The following is a 26902-nucleotide window of genomic DNA, read 5'->3' as shown; positions in this document are numbered from 1 at the left end:
ACTAAATATAACTAGAAGTAAATATGACTAATAAATACTTTATTCATCTTACAACTAGACGTGTGGTCAATGGTTCAAAGCCTTCCAACCACACATTAGTGATCAGTGATGCGTTTTATTTTGGGTTCAATTCACAACTAGAAACAAAGGTTTTTCCTATCGTTAATGAAAAATTTTACATTATAAAATATAATTTTTTTCACTCATTTTCTATCGACCAAGCTCACTAGAAAAGCATATAGTTGGAAACATATTCTTACTAAAATATTTTGAAACTTCCTAATTTTCCAATGAGAAAACATCACTATTTTTTCTTTTCTCATTGATTCAATCAAAATATCGATAGGAATAGCCACTAAACACTTTCCAATAAGAAATTTCAATGGGAAAATCGTGATTTTTTAAATAAAAATGACTCAGATGAGGATACACGACTGTTTAGTTAACAGAAAATTGGTCTGAAAAGTTGTTTTCAAAATTATAAGTAGTACTCCTTCTAGGAATCTTGAAATTGTCCCCATAACGTCTTGTATTGTACTAGCTAGTACTCATATCTTCCGCATTGTATTATTATGGTATTTAATTCAACTTGTATATTAGTATTGAAGTAAAAAGAAAACTGACTGATCATCATTTCTTGCTATAACAATAAGTCCTTTGTTCTATTGTACTTTTTGCATTGGTAATGAGTCTATTCTCTCAACCTGTTTCTGATGCTTCTTGTCCTACTAAAAAACATATCCAGAGGATATAAATATACCCCTTAAGTACATATATGTCTACATCAGTTATTATGGATTCATGCGAATCCAATAGCTTTTGCCTAGATTCAGTATATGCATATGATCTGTTTACACTCCATTCTTTTCAAAAACTTCAATATGAGATTACAATGAATACATTATAATTATTATTATTATAAAAATTCATAAATTTCAAAACTCGAATAGATACATTTAACCTGTACAAGTTTTAGGTATGTAGTCTATTTGCTCTAGTTTGAAGTGTCAGCTATCAAGAAATCAACAAAATTGTAGTATTTTGTTTGTCAGTAGATAACATGGCCCATTAATTGGCTTTCTTGACTACTTCTCATAATAATGAGATGAATTCAGTTGATATATATGATCAGAGATTCTGACAGATACAATGAAAAATGGAAGTTTATAGCTGGCTGGTTCTCAAGTACTGCAATCATTGTCTTTTTTTATTTTTTATTTTCAATTTTTGTAAACATAAAATCAATCTTGATGGAGATAAGCAGCTACAATTGCATCCATCGTTCAAAATTTTTTTTGGAAAGAAATGACAGAGGCCAGAGCAACACTGCTGAAACCAATCAAATCAAGAAAACGTACAAAGGATATATAATTGGATAATGGACCAATCAAATAAATATGGTACGTACTATATATTCCATTCCGTCGCAATTTATTTGTCCTATTTTGACTTTGACTTGATACGAGTTAAAGAGTTCTTTTAAAAAAGGAGGATATATTCATTTTGAAATGAATTGAAAAATGAAAAATAAAACAAACAAATTGAAATCGAGAAAATACAATAGTAGGTCAACTAAATTGTTTGATGTAATTATTATGATGAATAACATGATTTCGAAGAGGTGAGCTTTTTATTCCATCCTCGTGTTCCATTCTTATCCATATACTATAACTATAGTACGTAGTTCATAAGAATCCTATTTACTTCAACGTGGTGTTATTTTTATTTTACAGGAGGATTTTTAATTAGCTTCTTCTAATTTTCTTAGATAAAAGAAAAGATTGACAATTTGTACAATAGAGGAATTTGGTGAACAATCTTGAGTGAATATATATATATATATATATATATATATATCATATGTAAATTTTGGAACTATTTAAAGGAGATTTGAGTTGGTTATGGTTAACAAAATTGATCTGCAATATATATTTTACTGTATTAACAATGTATATACATCTCTGATACATAATTATACATTATATATACACAATTATATAATATCAATACATTTGATATATCATATTCATATATTTCATATACATATGATCATTTTATTGAAAATAATTTTTATTGCTTATACATATTAGTAAGTAACCTTTATTTATAGGTACATAAATATTGTATAATAATATATAATGCAAAAATAGTCTTTAACTGGTTGGGCTTACCAGACCCAGTATGATCTGAAAATTTATGGCCCAACCAATTGACATTTAATGGATATCCACCAAGGCGAAAAGAAAAGATCTCCAAGTTTTGTGTAATTCAATAATTTTTTTTTTATGATAATGAAAATCCGCGGCGGCTAACTTTTGGGTAATTCAATATTTTTTTTTATGTTAATGAAATTCGCGGCCGCTATGCATAGGATAAAATTCCAGCTTCTATGCAAATTTTAAAAGGGAAAAATGGAGATCTCTATACATTTGACTTTGATTTATTAAGTGAGTACAAAGTTTAAAAAATAGAAAAAGATATTTAAGATTAAATTAAATAAATATAATATTTTTTGGGAACAAATCTAATTTATTTACATTTATTTTTTGTAGCCACGTTATGTAGAAATCTCTTTCATTGATAACGGAGTGTACCAGATGCGTGATAATTTTATTTTATTTTTAAAAAATGGGGCTGTTGATAGGTGAGACTATTAAAATCCAACATATACAGCAATAGTCAAACAATTAAATTTAACATTGAAAATGGGTGGTCAGTTCGTTGTGCTGAGCTTAGCTGTATTCTTCATCAGTTTCTCACAAGCAACATCAATAAAACCCTTAATTTTCATCGAAACCAATCATAGCGCCACTGCTGCTAGGAGTTGCTCATACACATTGACAATCAAAACAAGCTGTTCTTCACCTAAATACACCAGAGACAGAGTCAGTATTGCTTTTGGAGATGCTTATGGATTTGAGGTCTATGCGCCCAGGATAGATAATCCATCCTCAAGGACATTCGAGACCTGTTCTACGGATACTTTCCAGATCCGTGGCCCCTGTATTTATGAGATCTGCTACCTTTACTTGAAGAGAGTTGGATCCGACGGCTGGAAACCGGAGACCGTCAAGGTGTACGGTTCAGATCGTCCTGCTATTACCTTTAAATATAATAAGCTTCTTCCTAATGGAGTCTGGTATGGATTTAATCACTGCCGTAAGATCATGTAGCTGATCTGCCGTAGAATTCCACTATCCATGAAATTGATGTATTTAAAAGAAGATTTAATCTCTGTTTTGTTTGCTTCCAGAGATTAATTTATCGCCAAATAAAGGTATTTTTTTATTTCTTGCTGTTACAATTTTAGCCTTTAGCTTTTCTTTGCAGATGAACTTCATCAGATGTGTTGTATCCATAAATGGGGATTTTGATTCTCCCTATTATAATATCCTTCCCCGCATCTATGTAATAAATAAAAAAGAATATGTGTGTTTATGTTTTTTTTTTTTGTAGTAAGTAGGAATAACCAAATTTGATAACAATTTCCAACTGACCCTAATTTTAAGTTAGATCCGCATTTTCCTTTTTTCATCATCATAGTAATAATTGTCATCTTGGTCGTCGTTCGGTTGAGTTTGATTTTCAACACGACACATGACCTTCAAAGTATAGTAAGAATAAAAATGAGTTGTTTTTCTAACTAAAAAAATAGGCTCCGCATATAAAGCCTTCTTTTACTTGATATTTCATTTATATTTGTCAATAGTCCTGCTGTTACGCTTGAATTCAAAGAAATAAATTAAAAATTTATAGAGAGGAAGAGTTAAAAGGTTTAAAATCTGAGAGATACACCCGGGCTTCCTAATCGGACTTTTATGACCTAAATGAATTGGAAGATGTTCTATCACATAGTAAAAAAATTCCACGTGGAAGAATTATGAGACTCCAAATTGTTAGTGATTATACAATGTATAATTAATCAATTAAAAAAAAAATGTAGCTGTCTATATATTTGGACCCTTGATTAATTAATTACGTGTGTGGGCAATTCACTGACACATGTCTAGTGATTGGTGTTAAAAGAGCAATCATACATTGGGTGTGCATTGGTGGTTCAATTTTATTTGTTATACGTCTGATTTATTAATTTTATGTTTATAAATATGCTAAACTAATAAGTAATTAAATCAATATGATATTTTTTTTTGATCAGTTTACGATTTATCGATTTTAGTTCTTGACCTTCGATTTTTTATTTAACTAGTAAGAAAATGCTTATAAAATAAATATGACTTCTTGATTTGACGTGACAAAAAAATAATGTAACTTTATCGAACGCTCATAATATAGAAACAATAATAACTAACATGAAAAGGGTTATACAAGTGCAATACAAAGAGAAATTAAAAGGAATAGAGTTCTTACTTTAGATTTTAACGCTTGATATAATATGAAGTTGTGAACTCAAAGTAATTGTGAAGTGTGAATGGAAACTTAGAGGGAAAAGTAGTAACCAGTAAGGTACTGAAATTAATATTTAATATTTATGTATAAATTAATATAGTCTTAATGAGTTATCGATTTATCCAATAATCTAATACTAAAAATCAAAATCGAATCAATAATCCAATACTTTTTTTTAAAGAAAATCATTAAAGCCCCATTAACCCAATAATAGTAAATCAATAACATTTTTTCATTGAATTTATCGATCAATTTGATTTATGCACAACCCTAATTAATTAGGTAACATCCCTTGATTGGCATAAATTTATAAAAATAAAGAATTTTATTTGAATTCACGTGTAACTATAAATTATTTTATTATGATAAAAGAGAAATTTTAAAATTTAAATTATTTTCAATTAGAAAGTATAGTATTTGGTGGGCTAGAATTTCATACTACACTGTTCATCACTTTTTACTTGTCAAATTTTGATTCGACACACTTAGTAAGAAAATAATTATTAATATAAGGAAAAATTATATGAAATAACAAATTATTAATTCAAATTAGTTTATTTTAATTGTAATTTGCAGCAAACATCCCCTTTTTTTGTCAAATAATTCAATATGCAATTAGCCATTTTCGATATACAATTAGCCATTTTATACATTTCGGTATAAAATGTATAAAATGCGTTCGTGTTTGTATAAAGCGAGAAAAAAGTGTATATATAAATACATATATTTTCATCATATACACTTATAATAATACAAATACAGATCTTACTATACAAATTACAATGTATAAATGAATTTATACAAAATTGAACAATATTTGTATAAAATTGGATGTTTGTAGTGAATTATACAAATCAAAAGCTTCATAGCAAACATAAAATTTGCTATAGAGCGCAATTATGCAAACTATAGCTATAACATACAAATATGAATTTTATGTTTGCTATATGTGAAAGTTGTTCGGGAGTACTAAATTACATGGTTAAGCAAATATATAGTACTCCCTCCGTTCCATTTTATGTGGCAACATTTCCTTTTTGGTCAGTCCCAAAAAGAATGTCACATTTCCATATATGGCAAATATTTAAACATACAATTCCTCTTTTACCCTTATTGGTCCCACTTAATTTTAAAAATAATACTCTTTTTTTTTTTTTATAAAAGGTCATCTATTAATTAATTGAACCTGCAATTTCTCTTTCCTATAAAAACAATGTTGCAGCTTTTTGTTGTTTATGACTAGATACCATTCTTTACTCCATTTTTTTTCCTAAGCTTTTTGTACTCTTTCCAATTTGTAAATTTTTTTTGTCCACTCGTTCTTTCTAATGTTTCACCAAGAAAAAAAGATTTGCATTTTTACATTACATTGCTTTCTTATTTTATCACTAAAATTTTGGGGCTTTCACTTAGTAAGGTAATGATTTTAATGCAAAGTATTCTAACATGAATTTGATGATTATCTTAAATTACAATCTATTTAAGGAAAATCAAAAACTTCAAATTCAAACTAGATAGTGAACAATTCAATAATAATCATTTCGTAACATTGCTCTCAACTTACAATTTTAATTCAATATCAATGAAATTTGTTTTTAAGATTAAATTAGCAAAAAGGCACCCAAAAAAAGGTGACAATGCTACAAATAATTCATGCTACTTTGGATCCATCGTAATTTTTGTTATACTTTCATAACTAATATCCATAAGTACAAAAATTACATATGGTCACCATGATTGTAAACAATAGTAATGCTCCTAATATACTTGACAAAATATCATTTCAACTTTCACATATTAAAGGAGTGCAAAAATTACATGGATCACCTTGGATGTACACAATACTAGTACTTTCTCTACTTATAAAACATCATTTCAGTTTTCATTTGTTAAAATTTTCTATGTTCTTGCAAAATTATCAAAAGTGGATTTCAAAAAAGAAAATTTTGCCATACTAGTAATCCCTATCATTGTTGAAGTAGAGTTGAAACATGATTGACAATACCAATATCACAACAAAGTTGAAGTGGAAGATTGTCTTCTCTTTCTAATCTGTTTTTGTTCAAATGAGGCACTTTGTAGTTGTTGCCTCCATTATCTTTCATCACCTCAATCATACAAGATTGTAAAGTAAGAAATACATGGTTGAGTTGTTCAACCTTCATTTCATCAAAAGATCTTTCCACCGCTTCCACTAATTCATCAACATTTGAAGGAGCCTTTTGATATTGAAGAGATTGGATTGCTCTAAAAAATCCAAGGTCCAACGCATTTAAATCAGGGCTGTTAGGTGGTTGAAAACATAGTTTAATGTCGAATCCATCTTTTTGGGCAGCTTCAACAAATTCCAAATCATTGACACCAATATGTGGTCTTGCATTATCTTGTTGTATACAGATAGGAATGTTTGAATCCGAAGCTGGCCATTTTGATCTAATGGCAGGAAGAACTTTCTCAATCAAACAAGCCCTAGTGATATCTTTAGTTACTGATAGAATAGGTTTTGTTTCAAGAGTTCCTGCTGTTCGATTTTTGCTATTCCGCTTAGCTGGTTCCTTAACTACAAATGGAAAAATACCTATTTTTCCAGAAAATAGCTCAATTCCATTTTCATCAAATCGAGGACGAGCAACAACAGCCATAAACATAACTTTTGGAATAAAGTTTTTACTTTTGCAAGAGCGATATGGATCAGGCTCATGTTCTTCAGGAAGTAGGTAGTACCTTTCACTCTTTTTAGATAAAAAAAACCATTTCTCGTCAATGTGAACATAATTAAACATATTCACAAATTTCGGATTTGTCTGAATTGTGCTCTGATCAAGCATTGAAAAGCAAAATTCAAGTCGTACCTTCTTATTTTGTTCGGTTAGTTGAGGCTTAATGGAATTGGTATGTGTCCGAATAGTGCCATCTTTTATCCGCCGAAAGACAGTTGATTTTGCCATGTTCATCGCAAAAGCCAGAGATCGAATATTTGTTCGACGACAAAGTGGAATTTCTTTAACTTGATTAATGTCAACTTCCACCCGTTTTCTTCCAACTCTGCCTACAAGTTTCGAAGACACATCCAACGGTGTACCATTATCAACAGATGATTTACATTGCTTCCAAATGCGTGAAATAGTTCTTCTTGATTTGTTGAACAAAATACTAGCTTGTTTTAAAGATCCATATTTGAGTTTTCCTTCCTTGCTTTCTTTCAAAAGCCAATCTGCAATGGCTTGACGTTCTTCAAATTTTAATCGCTTGTTTTTAGTGGTTGGATCTTCCGGAAATACAACTATACTCATTTCTGGAGTATAAGCAAGAAACGAAAAAAAAGGAGATGAAAGAAAACAATACAATAGTCCTGCAAGAGAATTTTTTCAAAGGTAACAGAGGGAAAAAATGACATGAAAATATAAAAAACATCTCTCTTAATAGCATTTGCTGAAAAAATTCAAACAAAATTATGATTTCGCGCCATAAATTTAATGTGATTTTGGCGCCACAAATCTAAAAATAATTGGAATCAAGAAGAGGATTTTTTTTAAAAAAGAAAAACATGATTTGCANTGATTTCGCGCCATAAATTTAATGTGATTTTGGCGCCACAAATCTAAAAATAATTGGAATCAAGAAGAGGATTTTTTTTTAAAAAGAACAACATGATTTGCAAAAATGGGACGATCTTCTTCATAAGAGAAAGAGAAAAGAGAAAAGAGAAAATGAGTAATTTTTGGGAACATAAATCTGAAAAAGTCACTGTACTTTTATCTTTTTTGACTTTAGCCTTCACCAATATATAGGAGAGAGAAAATGAATGTACTTTTAAAAAAAAATTGGACTGCGTATATTTTGTTTTTAAATTTTAATATTATTATTTTTTAAAGGGTAATTTGGTAAACATTTAAAGTCTTTATCTATTTCTTAAACTCCGTGCCCGGTCAAATGTTGCCACATAAAATGGAACGGAGGGAGTAGTTATTAGTCATCATAACTATAATTTTAGTTAGTTACCATTCACAATCAACATTCAACTATAATTACGTGGGTTGGAGTTTCGAATTTGTATGATTCATACATGTGTATAATTTGAAACTTGTATAACTTTTGTATAATATAATTTTGTATAACTGTTTAAAGTTCTGATGTTTGTATAAATTTGTTATTTTGAGTTTATACAAAAACAACTCAATTATTCAAATATACCCGCGAATTATACAAACTCACCCACGAATTATACAAACAAGACAAGTAAAACTATGGCTACAACACGTAAATATACAAACTATAGCTATAAAACATAATTAAATTTACTATAATTGCTATTTACGAAATTTCCAAATTACGTATAGAGTTCAAATCCAGTGGAGTAGTAGTTTATAGAATGTAGGACTAAATTCATGTAGCTGATCTGCCGTAGAATTCCACTATCGATGAAATTTGTATTTTAATTGATGTATTTAAAAGATTTAATCTCTGTTTTGTTTGCTTCCAGAGATTAATATATCGCCAAATAAAGGTATTTTTGATTTCTCAGGTACCTTGCTGTTACAATTTTAGCCTTTAGCTTTTCTTTGCAGATGAACTTCATCAGATGTGTTGTATCCATAAATGGGATTTTGATTCTCCCTATTATAATTTCCTTCACCGCATCGACAACGTATTGTTTTTTTATGTAGCAAGTAGGAATAACCAAATTTGATAACAATTTCCAGCTGACCCTGATTTTATGTTAGATCCGCATTTTCCTTTTTTCATAGTAATGATTCTCATCTTGGTCGTCGTTCGGTTGAGTTTGTTTTTCGACACGACACATGACCTTCAAAGTAGTAACTAGTAAGAGTAAAAATGAGTTGTTTCTAACTAAAATAGGCCCCAAGGCCTAGCTCGAGTGGCAAAAAGATGAACGATTTGTGGCTTAGGTTGCAGGTTCAAGCCCCACACCATACAAAGCAAAATTCGATATTTAAGTGGAGAAGGATAGAGTAACCGGATCCATTATCCATCAAGTTCAGAAGGCTGTGATTGATCCAATAGTCCTGGTGTTACTCATGAATTCAAAGAAATAAATTACTCATAGAGAAGAAGAGCTAAAGGTTTAGAATCTGAGAAATACACCCGCCTATATTGATTTGGGCCTCCGAATAGGACTTGGCAGATGTTCTATCACATTAAAAAAAATTCCAGGTCGGAGAACTAATGAGGCTCCAAATTGTTAGTGATTATTCAATGTATAATTAATCAATTTAAAAAGAAAAAGAAAATGGAGCTGTCTATATATTTGGACCTTTGATTAATTAACTACGTGTGTGGGGAATTAACTGACACATATCTAGTGATTCGTGTTGAAAGAGTAATCATATGTTGGGTGTGGAAAAATTTTATGGTGGTTGAGGGACAAGTATGAGGTGGCATACAAAAGTTGTGTGGGGCCCCTTTTATAATTTGATAAATGGATTTCTGGTCCCATTTTCAAAAAAAAGGACCAAAGTTCCTTCTCTCTCTTACTTTTTAACTTTTTTCCATTATTTAACTTTTCAATTTCTTGTTTTTTTTACCATTATTTCAAATTTTACTATTTTTCCTTACCTTTAAATAATTTAAAAGTATGAAATTTAGCCTAATTCATCATACTCCTGACATTTAGTATTATTTTTCTATCCTATATTAATTATCTAAATTACTAAAAATAATTATTAAAATTGTTTATCAATTAACAAAATTAAACTATAATTTTTTTCATTACTCTAAAAATTAATTATTTTTGAAATTATAAACAAAATTTGTAAAATTGTAAAAAAAAAAAATATAAAGAGTAAATTAATAAATATCATTTTTATTAATAATTTCTTAAAGAAAGTGTAAAAAAGTAAAATAACTAATACGAAAACAAAAGGAGTATAAACTTAATTTTTTTCTTCTCAATTATTTCATAATTTTCTAATTTCATAAACACTTAAATGTATCAAATATTCTCCAACAAGAAAATATAATAGAAAGACCATCAGTAATCTTGACAAATAATTACATAAGTTTTTGTTACTATTTTCATGTAATCCAAATTCGAAAATCATCCATAAACTCCTACATACATACATACATACTTTAAAAATATTCTTTTATTATTATATTAACATGATAAGAATTGCAACTTGTAGTGTTTGTTAAAAAATATAACCTTCTCACTAAGTTGCAATTCAGCCAAAAAATATTATTAGTTGCAATTCTTATCATGTAATATAATAAAAAATATATTTTTTAGTTTGAATTTTGAGAGAAAAAATAATAAATTAATAGAGAGAGTAAATTGAAAAAAATCAATTAATTATATTTTGATTTTGTTGATTTACAAATAATTTTAAATAACTAATTATTTTTGTTCTTTAAATAATACAATTGATTTTGTACGAGGTTAAGAACACAAGTCTTAATTTAGATTTTTTAAAATACATAATTATTTTACTTTAAATCTAAATTAATATTAATATATTTATTTATATTTGATTTTTAACAAATGAATATTATGAATTAAATTAAAAATAATGATAATAAAATTACTAATTTTAGGACATTACTATTGTTTATTGAAGAATTGGAGAAATAATGCGAAAAAGAGATAATGAAATATTAATTTTAGGATATTATTATTTTTATTGTGTAATAAAATATATTTAATTTTTTACAAAATTACAAAGTACTCTACATAGAGGGGGTAAATAAAAGGTGGAGTGGAGGAGTGAGAAGAGAAATGAAAAAGTTATTTTGGGTAAATTACAATTTTGTTTATAATTTCAAAAATAATTAATTCAAATCATATTTTCTATATATCATTTATAAAATATATTATTTTAAATTTTTTTTTTATGAAATTAAGACATGGGATTTTAAAATACTAATTTCTTGTGGTTCCACTTTCTTCAATTCCTTAAAACTTTTCCAAAAAAATAAATTTAAATTTTTCGACACACCAACTTGGTTTTTTTTCAAATAAATGATGGCGTAAAAGATGATATTGTTTCTCAATTAACTAGAGGTTTTGAGTATGAAAAATTCTTGGTAAACAGTATATCACTTCGAACAAAGCTCTACATAATGCAAATCTTAAATTGTCGCGTTTTAATTCATATACCAAATTTCAAATAATAAAAAAAAAAACATCATACAAAAATAAAAAAAAATTATGTTAAGAGTTAACAAGTAGTAGAAAAAAATGCAAGAAAGTGTTTTGAAGAAAGAAAGAAAAAGTATAAAAAGAAAGAAGGTTAAAAATAGATGAGAAAAGGAAATGAAAGAAAGTGACATGTGGTCCCATAGCATACACTTGGCAGCCAAACAATCCCTCACACAACTGACAATACTTGCGCCTCGCGCAGGATAAAATTTTTCGTTGGGTGTGTATCAATTGGTTTGATTTTATGTGTTATCAGTTTGATTTATAATTTTTATGTTTATAAATATGTTAAATTAATAACTAAGTCAATAAGATATTTTTTATCTGTTTACAATTTATTGGTTTTGGTCCTTAATGATTTGCTTTTTTATTTAATCGATAAGAAAATATTTATAAAATAAATATGACTTCTTCAATGATTTGACGTGACAAGAAAATAATGTAACTTTACTGAACGCTCATAAAATAGAACAATAATAACTAGCATGAAAAGAGTTATACAAGTGCAACACAAAGAAATTAAGAGAAATATAGTTCTTACTTTAGATTTTAATGCTTTGTATAATATGAAGCTATGAACTCAAACTAATTATGAAGTGTGGATGGATACTTAAGAGGAAAAAGTAGTAACCAGTAAGGTACTGAAATTAATATTTATGTAAGACTAAAATAGTAAATTACTATAGTCTTAATGAGTTATCGGTTTACCCAATAACATAATACTAAAAATCAAAATTGATCGATAACCTAATAGTTTTTTGAATAAATCATTAAAAACCCATTAATCCAATAATAATAAATCAATAACATTTTTTATTGAGTTTATCGGTCAATTTGATTTATGCACAACCCTAATTAAGCACTAACATCCCTTGATTGGCATAAACTTTTAAAAACAAAAAGTTTTATTTGAATTCATGTATGACTATAAATTATTTTATTAAGTTAAAAGAGAAATTTTAAAATTCAAATTATTTCAATATTAAAATATAATATTTGGTGGGCTAGAATTTCATACTATATTCTTCGTCACATATTACTTATAAAATTTTGATTGGACAAACTTATTAAGAAAATAATAATTAATATAATAAGTTTATAATTTTATTTTTATTAATTGACAGAGTACCAAATATATTTATTCACTATATTTTTTCAAATACATTAATTCAATGTAAATAAATTGAGGGTAAATAGAAAAATTTTTATTCTTTCTTGATTTATCAAAATGACAAATAAAATGAGAATTTAAATTAAATTTTTTTTGATAAGTAAATAAGAGCGGAGAGAGTACTATTGTACATGATTAAGCAAATATATATTAGTTACTAGTCATCATAGCTATAATTTTAGTTAATTACCATTCGCAATCAATATTAAACATTGGTTGGAGTTTAAAATTTGTATAATTCACACGTTTGTATAATATAATTTGTTAACTTTTGTATAATATAATTTTGTATAACTGTTTAAAGTTTAAATGTTTATGTTTGTATAAATTTATTATTTTCAGTAAATACAAAAATAACTCAATTATTCAAACATACTCGCGAATTATACAAACTCACCCACGAATTATACAAACAAAACAACTTAAACTATAGCTACAACATAAATATACAAATTATAGCTATGAAACATAATTATATTTACAAAATTTTCAAATTACGTATAGAGTTCAAATCCAATATAGTAGTTTATAGAATGTAGGACCATTTTTTTTTTTTAAAAAGTTTATTTACTATTTTTAGTAGCCACGTTGCATAGAAATTTCTTTCGTTAATACGATACGCAATATGCGTAAAAAACAAAATGAAAAAAAGAAAAATGAGGTGGTGAGTACTGAGTGGTGGGTGAGGCTATTAAAGTTCATCAACAACATATTCAGCAATAATCAAACGATTATCAAAATTAGATGGTGATAATAAAAATGAGTGTTCACCTCTTTGCGCTCTTGGTCCTCAGCTTGGTTGCTTTCTTCTTCTGTCTCTCTGAAGCAACATCAATTACTTCAGCTTCAACAAAACCCCTAATTTTCATCGAAACCAATCAGAGCACCGCTACTGCTAGAAGCTGCTCATACACATTGACAATCAAAACAAGCTGTTCTTCACCTAAATACACCAGAGACAGAGTCAGTATTGCTTTTGGAGATTCTTATGGTTTTGAGGTCCACGCGCCGAAGTTAGATGATCCATCGTCGAAGATATTTGAAAGTTGTTCTACTGATACTTTCCAGATCCGTGGCCTCTGTATTTATGAGATCTGCTACCTAAACTTGAAGAGGGTTGGATCGGACGGCTGGAAACCGGAGAGCGTCAAAGTGTACGGTCCAGATCGTCCTGCTATTACCTTTAAGTATGATAAGTTTCTTCCTAACGGAGTCTGGTTTGGATTTAATCACTGTAAGAAACGCTCTCTCTAGGAGTCCGTTATGTATGAAATTTGCGTTTTGCAGATTTAATCCATGTATTTAAATGTGTTGTTTGGAGAATAAAATGTCATTATATGCAATGAACATTTGGTACGATAGCGTTAATGGAAGACAATGGTGAATGAAGAGGATAAAGTGTCGGATAATATTTTAAAAACAACTTCGGCATAATGCATTGAGTTGTGAATTAGTTCAATACAATTAAATGTGAATCAATAAATTTATGTCATATATTCAATTACAAAATTAATTATTTTGCATCAGATTCTTCAAAAGAAGAGATAATTTTAAGAAATCATAAACAAAATGATTAATTTGACTAATTTACTCTTTATATGAAATGATAAGAAAATTCCACCAAAACTTAAAGGTAAGTTCTACAGAGTGGTAGTTAGACCGGCCTTGTTGTATGGAGCGGAGTGTTGGCCAGTCAAGAACGCACATGTCCAAAAAATGCATGTTGCGGAGATGAGGATGTTGAGATGGACGTGTGGGCACACTAGGAGCGACAAGATTAGGAATGAGGTTATTCGGGAGAAGGTGGGAGTGGCCTCTGTGGTGGACAAGCTGAGGGAAGCGAGACTGAGATGGTTTGGACATGTGAAGAGACGGAGCGCAGACGCCCCAGTGAGGAGGTGCGAGGAAATGGTGGTAGAGGGTACGCGGAGGGGTAGAGGTAGGCCCAAGAAGTATTGGGAAGAGGTGATTAGACAAGACTTGGCTAGGCTTCACATTACCGAGGACATGACTCTAGATAAGAAGGAGTGGAGGTCGCGTATTAAGGTGGAAGGTTAGTAGGGTTAGCGTGTTGCCGTCCCTCGCGAGGGTATGGGCTGTTAGCGTTTGGAGTAGTCCTAGCTGTTTTGTTGTTTACTGCGTTTCACTTCTCTCATTACTTTCTTGATGTTATTGTATCATTTGTTGAGTATACACTATCTTTTGGATTGGTTGTTATGTTTTATATATAGCTCTCCTGTCACTTAGATTTGATGTTCTTGAGCTGAGGGTCTCTCGAAAACAGCCTCTCTACCTCCACGAGGTAGTGGTAAGGTTTGCGTACACCCTACCCTCCCCAGACCCCACCTAGTGGGATTCCACTGGGTATGTTGTTGTTGTACTCTTTATATGAATATTAAAATAATTTATGATATGATAAGACATATAAAAGTTATACGTACTTCAAAGTAGGTGAGATCAAGGTTACAAAAGAGTAATTAAGTATTTAATTAACTCTTTGGAAAGATAAATTCTAGGAACTTTAATTTTGTTTAAGTTTTCAAAGAGGAATTATGGAAACATTAAACATGATTTAGTACTCCTTCTGTCCCTAATTACTTGTCCACTTTTGAATTGACACACCTATTAAGAAAATAATTAATGACATAGTGAATTTACCATTTTACCCCTATTAATTATGAAGTGGATGAAAAGTTTTACATTTTTCAAAATAATTAGTGTCATTTAATTGAGGGTATAATAGGTAAAAAGAATTATAAAAGGAAAAGTGGACAAGTAATTAGGGACATATGGAGTATTAATTATAGGGGTAAAATGAGAAAAATTTAATTAATTTTATCCTGATTTAGTAAGTGATCAAGTTATTTGGGACAAGTATTTTTTACAAAGGTGATCAATAAATTTGGGACAAAGGAAATATTTATTAATTTAAAAAGTATTTTTGAGATCCGATGAAGATTAATTTTAATTACATCATTTAGGAATGAAGCCTTAAAGAATTTAATTGAACATTCTTGTAAAGATGACCTTTCATGAATTTGAGGTCATGATTAATAATTTCGATTACCGCAATAAAATGAGTGCCAATAACTTGTTAGGTTATGATCATGTTCAGACTTCTAGAGACTAGAATAAATTGGATACCATCAAAAAAACATGTTGATGATGAAGTTGAAGACGATACAATATGACGAAAGGGAGTTGCTTAGATGGTAAGCACCCCTCACTTCCAACCCGAAGGTTGTGAGTTCGAGTCACCAAGGGAGCAAAAGGGGTGGGAGCTCCTAGGGAGGGTAAAAAAAAAAAGAAAAAGAAAGAAAAAAGACGATACAATACCTTTGGAACCAATTATGAATAAGGAAATACTTATCGTGCCTGAAAAGTGAGGCAAAGATGCCAGATCCGGACACTGTTGAACCGAAAGAGATTGCTCAGGATGAGTGTTTGTGCAACAAAGCCGAGGAGGGTGTAGTCAAGGTGAGCTTAAGGAATGATATAAAAAAAAGAGAGGGAAAATATTCATATATAAGAAATATGAAGTAGAAGAACCTAAAACTTTTCACAATTTTTTTGGTGTAGTTCGAAAAGGGACACCGAAACTTTTGGACGCAATAAGATAAGTTATATAATACGTAAATAAATGGGGCCATATATATTTATATATGAGTCTTGTGAAAATATATTATTTTATCGAAATCAACATTTTTTCCACGAACCCAAGTTAGGACCGGAGAAAAATATTATCTTAGAGAGTTTATTAATTTACCGAATGTCAATTTAAAGAGGTTCTACGTTAAAAATATGTTTGACCCTTTTACATTTTCAAAAATTAAGAAAGCATAATTTCTTCTTTTTCCAAATTACCTTGCTACAATAAATTGTATGGGGTATCCTCTAGAAAGAACATTGATACAACTCCAGAAGATTTTCAGAATCTGATAATTGACATTTGAATGGAATGAATTAATACAAAGTTTTCCTTATCATCCTTTAACTTTTATTATGTGGATTGTGGGGTTAAATCATGTCAAGTGTGGGACTCAAATCTACTAAAGTAACACCAATAATATCAACCTTTTGATCCCGTCAGTAGATTTTCCACTGCAATAAGATCAGGCAAAAGTTTGAGTATACATCACAGCAATAAGTGTTCTATATGCAACACAAATAGGAAAGGACTGTATGTCCACTATACATTTTTCTTCTGAGTTCTTTAGTGATATATGCATCTGAACAGAAACTTTTAAGCGTCACTAATAGGTATTGCTACAAGCAGTTTGGACCTTCAACTATAAACAGCTTGTCATTATCTCTTATCACTTCAATTGAGTCAATTTCTGATCCTTCTTGATCCGTAACCGATGCATTTGTTGCATCAAATCCAAATTTCTGACCTGTACAACACGTAAATACATTAACACAACTACATCTCAGTTCCAAACATTAATAATGTTACCAATTCTTTTCATGTTTTAGCAGACATATGATGTTGTTAGATTTGAAAGATTATGAGCTATGTAGAAGTAAATTTACCTGCAATGATCTTGAGCACTGCAAGTGAATTTGGAAGCTTAATTAATTTACCAGGTTCACTGCAATGAGTTCTTCTCCTGATAACAGGATGGCCTCTGTATATGCTAACTCTAAAAGAAGACTGATCCCTAGTACTTTCCGTGTTGTGCTGCTTCTCTTGTTCGCGCCATTTTTGAGCAACTTCATCCATTGTGTCGGAGACCATAACTCTGTGTCCTACTTCGCGCTTTTGTAGCATGTCACTTAGGTTCATCGAAGAAAGCTTGTACTTTAACTTATCGTTTATCTCAGCTCCATTCATTAGAAGTAGCTTTACCATGTCTTCAAGATTTTCTTCCAATGCAACATGAATAGCAGTTGATCCATCGCGGTCCTTTGAGTCAACTTGTAATCCATGTTTTAGGAGTTCTTTCATCACTGTTAAGTCATTTTTTCTAGCTGCTGTGCATAAGAGGTCACCAGCTATGTAGGGATCTGAGACAGAAGCCCAATGGTACAACACATGAAATGTTGAATGGTGTTTTGCTGCTATAGCTTCCCACAACGCGGTGTGACCATTTACATCTGCTTTTTATGGTACAAATCGACACATTGATTAGCCAATTATCCCTGTCAAACATTCTAGCTTGCTGAAGTTTACAATAATATATATATCGAGGATGACTACCTCGGAGGTTTATGTTACATCCATGTCTAAGAAGCACCATGACACACTCTTCGTGCCCTTTCGATGCTGCAATGTGCTGATGCATCAGAAAGAGAAACATAATCATGTCATAAACTGTTTGAAAGAGAAAACAATGTTATTGGCATCACAAACATGTAAATAAAAACAAAGTCTTTCTTTTTCGAGTATAAATGTAGGCCACGAGGGGGACGTACCAGTGGGGTTCTTCCTTGGGCGTCTCCGATATCAGGATCTAATTTAGCCTTGAGAAGTTCTTCAAGGAAAGTAGCATTACCTGTACTAGCAACAGTTAGCAAGTTAACATACATGTTCGGATCACCATAATCTCCCCCCACTCCATGAAGTAAATCTCCAAGCCTTAAGCCTTTGAGCTTCTTGTGATGCTGCAATTACCATAACATTGGCAGAATATCAAGATTCAGCTCTAAATTGTCCAGAGGGAAAGGAATATCACAGGGTATTTTGCACTAACCTGAAGGAAGTTCTTGATCATAATGATATTATCTTCTTGTCTGGTTTTCATTGCTTCAATCAAATTACTAGTTCTTATCTTCAAGAGCTGTGAAAGTGTTTTGGTTCGATACGTGTAGCTCTGAGGCCTACAACAAAATGCTCCTACTTCTCCTATCATATCTCCAGATTTGAAAGTCCAAACAGTTGGCTCATTCTCCATTTCAGATTCAATCATTTCCACCTCCCCTGACACTATTATGTACAACTCGTCTGGCGATTCGTTCTGCATTATTACATCCTCTCTTGGAGGTATGTACTCAGCTTTCATATCTGCAACCTGCAGATTAATCAATTAGACACACAATTATACATGTATATAAAACCTTATTCAAACAATAGTGATATCTTACCAAAAGTAACAGAATTTCCCTTGTGACACCTTTGAAAAGATAAACTTTCTCCACTGTTGGTAAAAACAAATGGTGCCTGATGCTTTTGCAGATTGTCTTGGGAAGTTGTTCAATCAATTCCTGCTGGTTTAGACTCTCAGCCCTGAATCTTAAACACATATAAGCCAATATTTGGTCCTTTAATCTTGGAGGCAAGTGATTTCGACAAACGAAATTCGATGCTGCTTCAATGCTATTTCTCTGCAATATAACATAACAAAACACTTATTTAATGATCAAACATTTGTACACACTTGCAATGCAAAGAAAAGTAACAAAGCTTACGAATTCCATGGTGCGACGAGTTCCTTCAACAACTAAATTGGTCATATTACCAATTATATAAGCAGTGAGGCCAAGATTGAAGAGCATGTAGAAAATAATGAAGACCATTTCCAAAGTGTTGACAGCATGAAGGTCACCATAACCAACAGTAGTCATGGTGGTAATGGACCAATACAAAGCTGCAATGTACCTAATCACAAGACTTGTCTCCTTGTAATTTGGATTCATATTTCCTAACCATGTATCTCCTTGGTGTGGATATCTATCAGCTAGCAAATAGTATAGGCATCCAGCACAGTGCACTGTTAATAGTGTTACCTGTTACATACAATTAGAATTAGTCTTTCTTTACGAGTACAAATTTTTACATTATCAGGTCATCTAAAAGGACAAATGAAAGGTAACCATCAGTAAAAATGAGGTTAGTAACCTCATTTTTTTCAAGTTACCTGTTACAACAAGTTAGTTTTTTAATTACTTACAAATAGAAGTCTGGCACATCTGACCCAAAAGTAGCTGAATCTCATATCCTTTTCAAGTCTGCCAATAATAAAAAAGGAGTATAATTAATTTAATATTGATATGTCATTTGCCATCTAAATAAGAAAGAATTAGTAGTAAAAATGAGAAGCAGTGTACCTGGTAAAAAATTGTTTGACCCGGCGAAGACGCCAAAATCTGAGCATTCCTAAAACAGAGTAAGAAACACCAACTTGGTGTTTTCCAGTGAGCAACAATGCTAAAAGATCGAATGGTATGGTTGATGCCACATCCATTATAAACCATGTTGATAAGTATCTGTCAAAAATAATTCAATGTCTATTATATTATATTAAAAAATAATAATTTTATATATACAAAATATAATTTTCGATCCGGATATTAGCTATCCACTCACTTATAGAAAGACGAGACATAAGAAAGAAACTTATGTAATGACATGATCTTATTGTAACACGTTAGGTTGCTTACCTATTGTAAAAAAAACTTTTGCCTTTGGGAATTGATTGGCACAAGTCATATGGTTCATATTATTTTTTAGTGCCTGGAGATAGAATTCATTTGTTTATTTTTTGGTGCACCTTTCCACTTGTATAGCCAAAAGATTATTCCAGATTCTCATAGTGGAAACAAAAAGGGTGTTGTGAATTGTTTATTGGTAATTCTTTCTATAATTAATTATGTTGTGTGGGGAGAGGATCTAATGAAATTATAATATATAAAGTCAATTTGTCAGAGAATAAAAGGATTTATAGATTTTGATATATTCTGATGATCATTGCAGAACCAAATATTGGCAAATGAAGGCAGAGAAACAGAGGAGATTGTAGAAATAGCAGTATCCTAATTATCAAACGAATTAATAGTTCAGTATATTAATTTGCTCTGAATTTATATTTATTCGCTGTGATATAGAGTGATTAGATATAATAAGATATAAAGCGAATTGATAATTAGTAACTAGGTTAAACTTTTGAGGTTAAAATAAAGAACCAATTTTTTTCCCTAGTGGTTGAATTAACTTTAATTATTATTTTTCCTTGTCGGTGATAAGTAGTAACTAGGTTAAACTTTTGAGAAAAATGCATGAATGATTAAAAAGTTCTATGCATTATTGGTGTAAAAGTTATTTACACAAATCAAATACGCTTATAAGGTAATTAATTATATAAAAAAATTAAGCATCGAATTTAGCCTCTTCATGCAGGCCAGAGCTAGGCGGGGTTCTTGAATTCGGATGAACCCAGTAGCTTTTCCGTAGACTCTAGTACTAGAAAATTTAAGTAATAACTTGTGAACCCCTAACAAAACTAATTGACAGATCAATGATAAGGAAGACGAAGAAAATTTAGAACCCCCAAACTCTTAATACTGGCTCCGCCTCTGATCACATGTTCTATTATAATACTATAGAACAATTTGAATTTTGTGGATGTATATATGTTACGTACCTTATAGCAATTTTTCTCCTGTCACGTACAAGGAGTTGAGTTGTAGCATCAATATAGGCAACAAAGAAAGTTAAGAAGATATCAGCAGCAAAGAAGATATCAACAACGTTGTCTGTTATGTATAGAGTTGTGTTTGGATTTGAGTGCATGAATGCTATCTCAAATGGACATACCCATGCAGAATATGCCACCATTATTACCATTAAACTCTCCCAACACCTACAAATACACATATATATATTTACACAATATTCAGTCTACATGTAAAAATAAATAAATATAGGAATAACATAATCAGTGTAATTTCATAAAATGGAGTCTGAAAAGAATTAAGCACGTACACAATTTTACATCTATCTTGATAAGATAGAATGACTGTTTTTAGTAGATCCCCTCGACTCGAATAAAGAAATGCCCCCACGTCTATATGACATATATTACCCTATAGGACCATGGTTAATTATGCCTGACGTGATCTTTAAAATTGAATCATTTCTAGGCTCTAGCACCTAAAGTATTTATCGATTTTGATTTAAGAAATTAATTTTACCAAGTGGTATATATAGCTCTAGAAATTTCTATTTTTAGGAATGACAATCCATAAACAAAAGCTTCGAGTAGTTGGGACATACCATTTCTGATTCAGAAATTGCAAATAAGTGAAATTACACAAAATCTACAACTTTTCTTTTTCCTTTTTTTTTTTTCTTTCTTCTTAATTAGTTATATGAAACATATTGATATATATACTATATATGGCTAGAAATTATTTTTATCTACTTCATCAGTAGTGACTGTCAGTATATAGAAGTTAATTAAACTCTTTATTAATCCTACGAACCTGTATCTTGAATCCATAGGAGTGATGATAAATCCTTTCTCGTGAGTTTGATTTGTGTTGGAACCATTGGAACCAAGAGGAGGGAGAATGAGCTTGGACAAGTTCCGGAAACTAAGATCATCTATGGAAGTAGCTGAATTGCTACTCTCATGGCTATTATCATCTTGTACAACATGTTGCTCTTTCTTGCTATCTTCAACAATCATGTTTTTTGTGAAGTTATTGTATGAATGGTGGCTCATTTCCATATTAATGTTAACAAAGAGATATGTACCTATCCATATGAGCAAAAAAGCTAAAATGATAGTACAATTGTGGGGGGTTAATGATAAAGTTAGATGAATAATTGCAAGAGAGGAAGAGTACTATTTTGGTTGTAAATGGTGTACGTAGGAGAGCATACATAGAAGCTCATTAAATTGTGGTGTGTGTTATGAAATAATGGAATGTGGACCATATGTGGTCCAATAATATTTATGTCAAAAGTGACCTTTGAAAGATGCTTGTGTAAAATTGCACTACCTGCTAGCTAGTGACTAGTATGTTCTTAATTTGCTAGCTAGGAGGATTTAAAAGTTTCGAGGATTAAGATAGAAGGTTAGTAGGATTGAGAAGTATGATAAAAAGTTATTTTAATTACTAGCTATTTTTATTATTTTATTCTTTGATTATATTAATAGTATAATTTATTTATTTTTTTTGCCTCAGTTATTGTATCATTTTGTTATTGTTACTACTCTCTTCTACAATATTTTCAGCCTGATTTTTATCGCTACCATTTTTTCTTTTTATACTAAATTTTGATATATTTTACTTGAGTCAAAGATCTATTAGAAACAATCTCTTTATTTTACTGACTATATGTTTGTTGCTAGGCAGTGTGTTATTGATTGATTTTTATTTATGATAAGATCTTGAATAATAAATCAAGATGGTTGGAGAGATGTGATATTATGTCCTATATGTAAATTAGTGTATAGTGGAGGGCCCTCTTCAACAAACCTTTTTATTTCGAGAAATAGACCCAAATTTACTATAGTACTATTTAATAATAATTTTAGGCCAAACACATACACAGCCCCTCAAACTTGGTCCAATTTTTCATTTTGGCACTCCAACTTAGCCTTGTTCCATTTTAACCCTTGAACTCCATTTTTTCTGTTCCATTTTAACACGAAATACTATTTTTATGATTTCTTTATTTTATATATATTCTTCAAATGCAACTTCTTATTTTAAATCGACACGTGTCAGTTAATTTTAGTTAAAAAAATTAAAAATTAACAAAATATAATTCATTTTAAAAAATAATAATTTCTTTTTAAGAGTGTTATGTATTTTTGTGTGAAAAATAACCGACGAAATTGTGTTGGTAACATTTTTTAGTTGTGTTATTAGCAATGAACAAGAGTCTTTTTTTACTCGTATTGAAGATGAGTTTTTTTATTCGTATTGATTTATATTAAAAATTAAAAGTGAGTATTTGCGTTAAATTTAGATAGCCTAGATGATAAGAAAAAATAAATAAGTAGTGTTATTTAATTTAATTGAATGTTTAAGAAAGAAAATCAAAGAACTTTCGTCAATTTATTTTTATGCAAAAATATAGAGAAATCTCAAAAGATAATATTATTATTTGAAAATTTTTATATTCGTTTGCGAATGTTTAATTTTTTTATGAAAATTAACAGGCACACGTCTATTTTTTAAATTTTTTTGTTAATTTTTAATTTTTTTAACTAAAATTAATTGACACGTGTCGATTTAAAATAAGAAGTTGCATTTGAAGAATATATATAAAATAAAAAATCATAAAAATAGTATTTTGTGTTAAAATGGAACAGAAAAAATGGAGTTCAAGGGTTAAAATGGAACAAGTCTAAGTTGGAGTGCCAAAATGAAAAATGGGGCCAAATTTGAGGGGCTGTGTATGTGTTTGGCCATAATTTTATGAGCAAGATGCATTTCATGTTGACATGTAATGACTTTTTCATTGAACAAGACAAATATTAATGTATGTATGTTTAGATGAGATGAATTGATGGCTATATAGTGCTTACACTCACTGCTAGCTCCATGATTCTTCAAGGTCGCACTTACCAAGACAATACGTACCTTTTGAGTTTAGATTTTATATACCAAGGATATAAAAAATATTAGCACGAATTATTGAATACAATCAAACTCGTATATGGGCTTCAAGTTGTATAATTTTTTATATTATTGATTTTAATAACACATAATTACTTGACTGTAAGATTAGCATATTTGTATTTATGTATTTTTATATTAAAATTTTGATTTAGAATCGCGATCTTATAAGAATGTGCTAACCTCAAAAATCCGTCCTCAGTTCAGATTGCAAGCTGCAACTAGCTAGCTAGTCCTTTTCGTTGGATGCATGCTTTATAAAAAACTAACTTACCCCAAATAGTAATCTTAATATGTTAATTAAGTTATTTAATTAAATACATCCATGTTCAAGACTTTATGTTGTATAATTTATTCATAGGAAAAAAAGACTATTTTATTTTTCCTTTTTATTCTTTCTTTTGGGGTTGGGGAGGAGGGGCGGCCCATAGGGTAGGCATTTTACTAATTAAATGGCAGAAAAAAAATTAGGTATAATTTATAGTTTGGCTTTATGTTTACTTATGAATTAGACACGTTAGGTGCAATTAGTCTTCCAACTTGGATATGTTGTTATCAATAATATTGTATGATGTCTTTTCATTGTTTTTATATGTTTGTCTTGCATGTTTTAGACAAAAACAAACAAGGAATTTGCAGATTTTTAACTTCATTATTGTTCTTCTATGTCCATATAATTATCAAGTGGACAATTATTAATTTAAGAGTCCCTCACAAAACACATGATGTTTGAATTTGACTTCAATTGACCTAATTTGTAATCACCGGACACCTGTAACATTCTATTTCAAGACCTATTATGATTGAATTTTTTTGGTTATAAAGAGGACGGACAGTTCTAGAATTTAAAGTTTATGAATTTCTACGATGATTTCAATTTAAGATACGATAATTATAATCAAGTTTACAGTTAAATATTTATAGACATTCAATAATTTCTTCTTAACACATACTTAATTAGTGTATGAACAAAAATTAAGGTATATGTAGATTTGCCTTTTCTAGCAATATATGATAAAGTGAAGAACCTCGTAGCCAAAAAATGGAATAAACAGACAAATTTGTCAACCATCATAAGCCTAGAGGAGAAGAATGCCTAACAAATGAAAAATAAAGAAAATTATTAAACCAATGTTATACTCCCTCCGTCCCTTTTTAGTTGTCCACTTTAGAAATGACACACAGATTAAGGCAATAATGATTAGCACAGTGAAGTTACAATTTTACCCTTATGACAACTTTTCACTTCAAAATTACAATTACTTATTTGAATTCAAGTGAAATAAATTGGAGGGAAACAACATACACTTTTACAATTTTCAAGAAGTGTAAATAAGGGTATAATAGAAAAAAACTTGTTGTTCTTTCTTGATTTGTCAAAATGGACAACTAAATAGGGACAACTAAAAAAGGAAATATGGACAAGTAAATAGGGACGGAGGGAGTATATAATACTTTCTTGTCGCATCAAACTTGTCTAGTTCAGTTCACATTTTTTATATGATTTACGAGCTATTGCACATAAACAGATTTATCCAACAATCAAATTCCATGTATCAAAGGAAAATTATTGCAATAATCTCACAATCCATATATAAAAGGGACCATTACCCTTAGTATGAGTTTTTTGACTAATCCCCAAAGAAACTGGTGAATTGATGTGGTGTATTTTCATGCATAGTCTTAATCCCACAACCCCTCTTTACCCCACCCCCTCTGTCCCCTACCTTGATTTTGACATTATGAGTTAGCTTAATCCAAAAGGGTCATGTGAGCATTTCCCTAACCAATAGGTTACAACTATAATCGCGCATGTCACGCGTTTGAATTTCACTAATTCTTTTACCAAACACATTTTAATTATATTCTCAATACTGGGGTTAATTACATAAGAGAGAGAAAAAAAAATCTTAAAAGGCCATGGCCATGGATGAAAGACTTATATAATATGAACACATAATTAATTTCATAAAACTATTCAAGAATATTCATCACAGGGTTGCTATTTAATTTTTGTACCTTGCGAAAATAAGTATATGAAGAATGTCCCATATCAGAAAAAACAGTGAGACGTAACTGGGAAACTGATATGCACTCACAAGGCCTTTTAATTTATGAAGAAACGCAAACAAATTAAATTGTAATATTTAGGGGACCTTTTTTTTTTTTTCTTCATTCTTCTTTAGGAATGTGAAAGAATAAAAGTGCCGTATGAGATATAGAGAGTCTAGAGATTAGAAGAATTTTTTTTAGTGATGTACAATTTTACCAAAAATAAATAAAAAGTAGTCAAAGGGCTTTTTGATGTTGATGAAGGAAACTTGTAATAGCAAGAGGATGTATCACAAGAAAATAATTGAGTGTGTTTTGTCCGACGAGTCATTTTCATAATGTTTTCTGGTGTTGGTTGGTGAGTTAAAAAATATTTACATTATAGATTATAATGATAATATTAGCAAATGGGCTTGATAACAATTAGTTGTTTCATCTCATGTACTGTTTTTTTGTATCTTTTGAACAAATTGCAGTCAGCGGATAAAGTTATTATCCTAAAAGCATTTGTACATAACTTAAACAAACACTAGGAGGTGGGGGTGAAGATGAGGTATGTAGAGTGGAGACGACACAATTAGTGTGGATTCATTAAGGAAGTCATTTTCTTTTTTCTTTGGAGCTTGTTTTCCTAAAGAAAATATTTTCTGGAATATTAAACCAACCAAACATGGAAAAATTGAAAAATATGTTTTCGGGAATGACAAACACCCCCCCTACAGTCTCATTGTAACAACCTGATACATTCACAAGAAGCTTCT

At 30.2% G+C, this 26902-nt stretch overlaps 4 protein-coding genes across 6 annotated transcripts; 2 read left to right on the top strand and 2 right to left on the bottom strand.

Moving 5' to 3' along the window:
- Window positions 1–2631: 2631 nt before the first annotated feature.
- On the top strand, window positions 2632–3416 carry LOC125852592 (embryo-specific protein ATS3A-like). The gene has a single exon (XM_049532329.1). The coding sequence runs from the start codon at window positions 2706–2708 to the stop codon at window positions 3171–3173; it is 468 nt and encodes a 155-aa protein (XP_049388286.1). The 5' UTR covers window positions 2632–2705; the 3' UTR covers window positions 3174–3416.
- Window positions 3417–6374: 2958 nt separating this feature from the next.
- Window positions 6375–7700, bottom strand: LOC125853559 (uncharacterized). The gene has a single exon (XM_049533277.1). The coding sequence runs from the start codon at window positions 7698–7700 to the stop codon at window positions 6375–6377; it is 1326 nt and encodes a 441-aa protein (XP_049389234.1).
- A 5623-nt stretch (window positions 7701–13323) lies between these two features.
- LOC125853714 (embryo-specific protein ATS3A-like) lies at window positions 13324–14093 on the top strand. Its single transcript, XM_049533446.1, has one exon. The coding sequence runs from the start codon at window positions 13482–13484 to the stop codon at window positions 13989–13991; it is 510 nt and encodes a 169-aa protein (XP_049389403.1). The 5' UTR covers window positions 13324–13481; the 3' UTR covers window positions 13992–14093.
- A 2756-nt stretch (window positions 14094–16849) lies between these two features.
- On the bottom strand, window positions 16850–22205 carry LOC125866495 (potassium channel AKT2/3-like). Of its 3 annotated transcripts, none has more exons than XM_049546815.1 (11): window positions 21939–22205; window positions 21098–21316; window positions 19785–19943; window positions 19628–19685; window positions 19146–19463; window positions 18822–19061; window positions 18431–18748; window positions 18153–18341; window positions 17938–18013; window positions 17271–17837; window positions 16850–17131 (listed from the first exon to the last, which is right to left on the bottom strand). In XM_049546815.1, the coding sequence occupies exons 1-11, from the start codon at window positions 22184–22186 to the stop codon at window positions 17004–17006; spliced, it is 2520 nt and encodes an 839-aa protein (XP_049402772.1). In that variant the 5' UTR covers window positions 22187–22205; the 3' UTR covers window positions 16850–17003. The 3 variants fall into 3 exon arrangements, with proteins under 3 accessions (XP_049402772.1, XP_049402773.1, XP_049402774.1); XM_049546816.1 differs by having other exon boundaries at window positions 17271–17834; window positions 21939–22204; XM_049546817.1 differs by lacking the exons at window positions 16850–17131; window positions 17271–17837 and having other exon boundaries at window positions 17938–18051.
- Between the last annotated feature and the right edge of the window lie 4697 nt (window positions 22206–26902).

Source organism: Solanum stenotomum, chromosome 1 (assembly GCF_019186545.1).
Source record: "Solanum stenotomum isolate F172 chromosome 1, ASM1918654v1, whole genome shotgun sequence".
NCBI classification, from domain to species: Eukaryota; Viridiplantae; Streptophyta; class Magnoliopsida; order Solanales; family Solanaceae; genus Solanum; species Solanum stenotomum.
The sequence above is the reverse complement of the archived record's forward strand: the minus strand, read 5'-3'. Positions and strand labels throughout refer to the sequence as shown.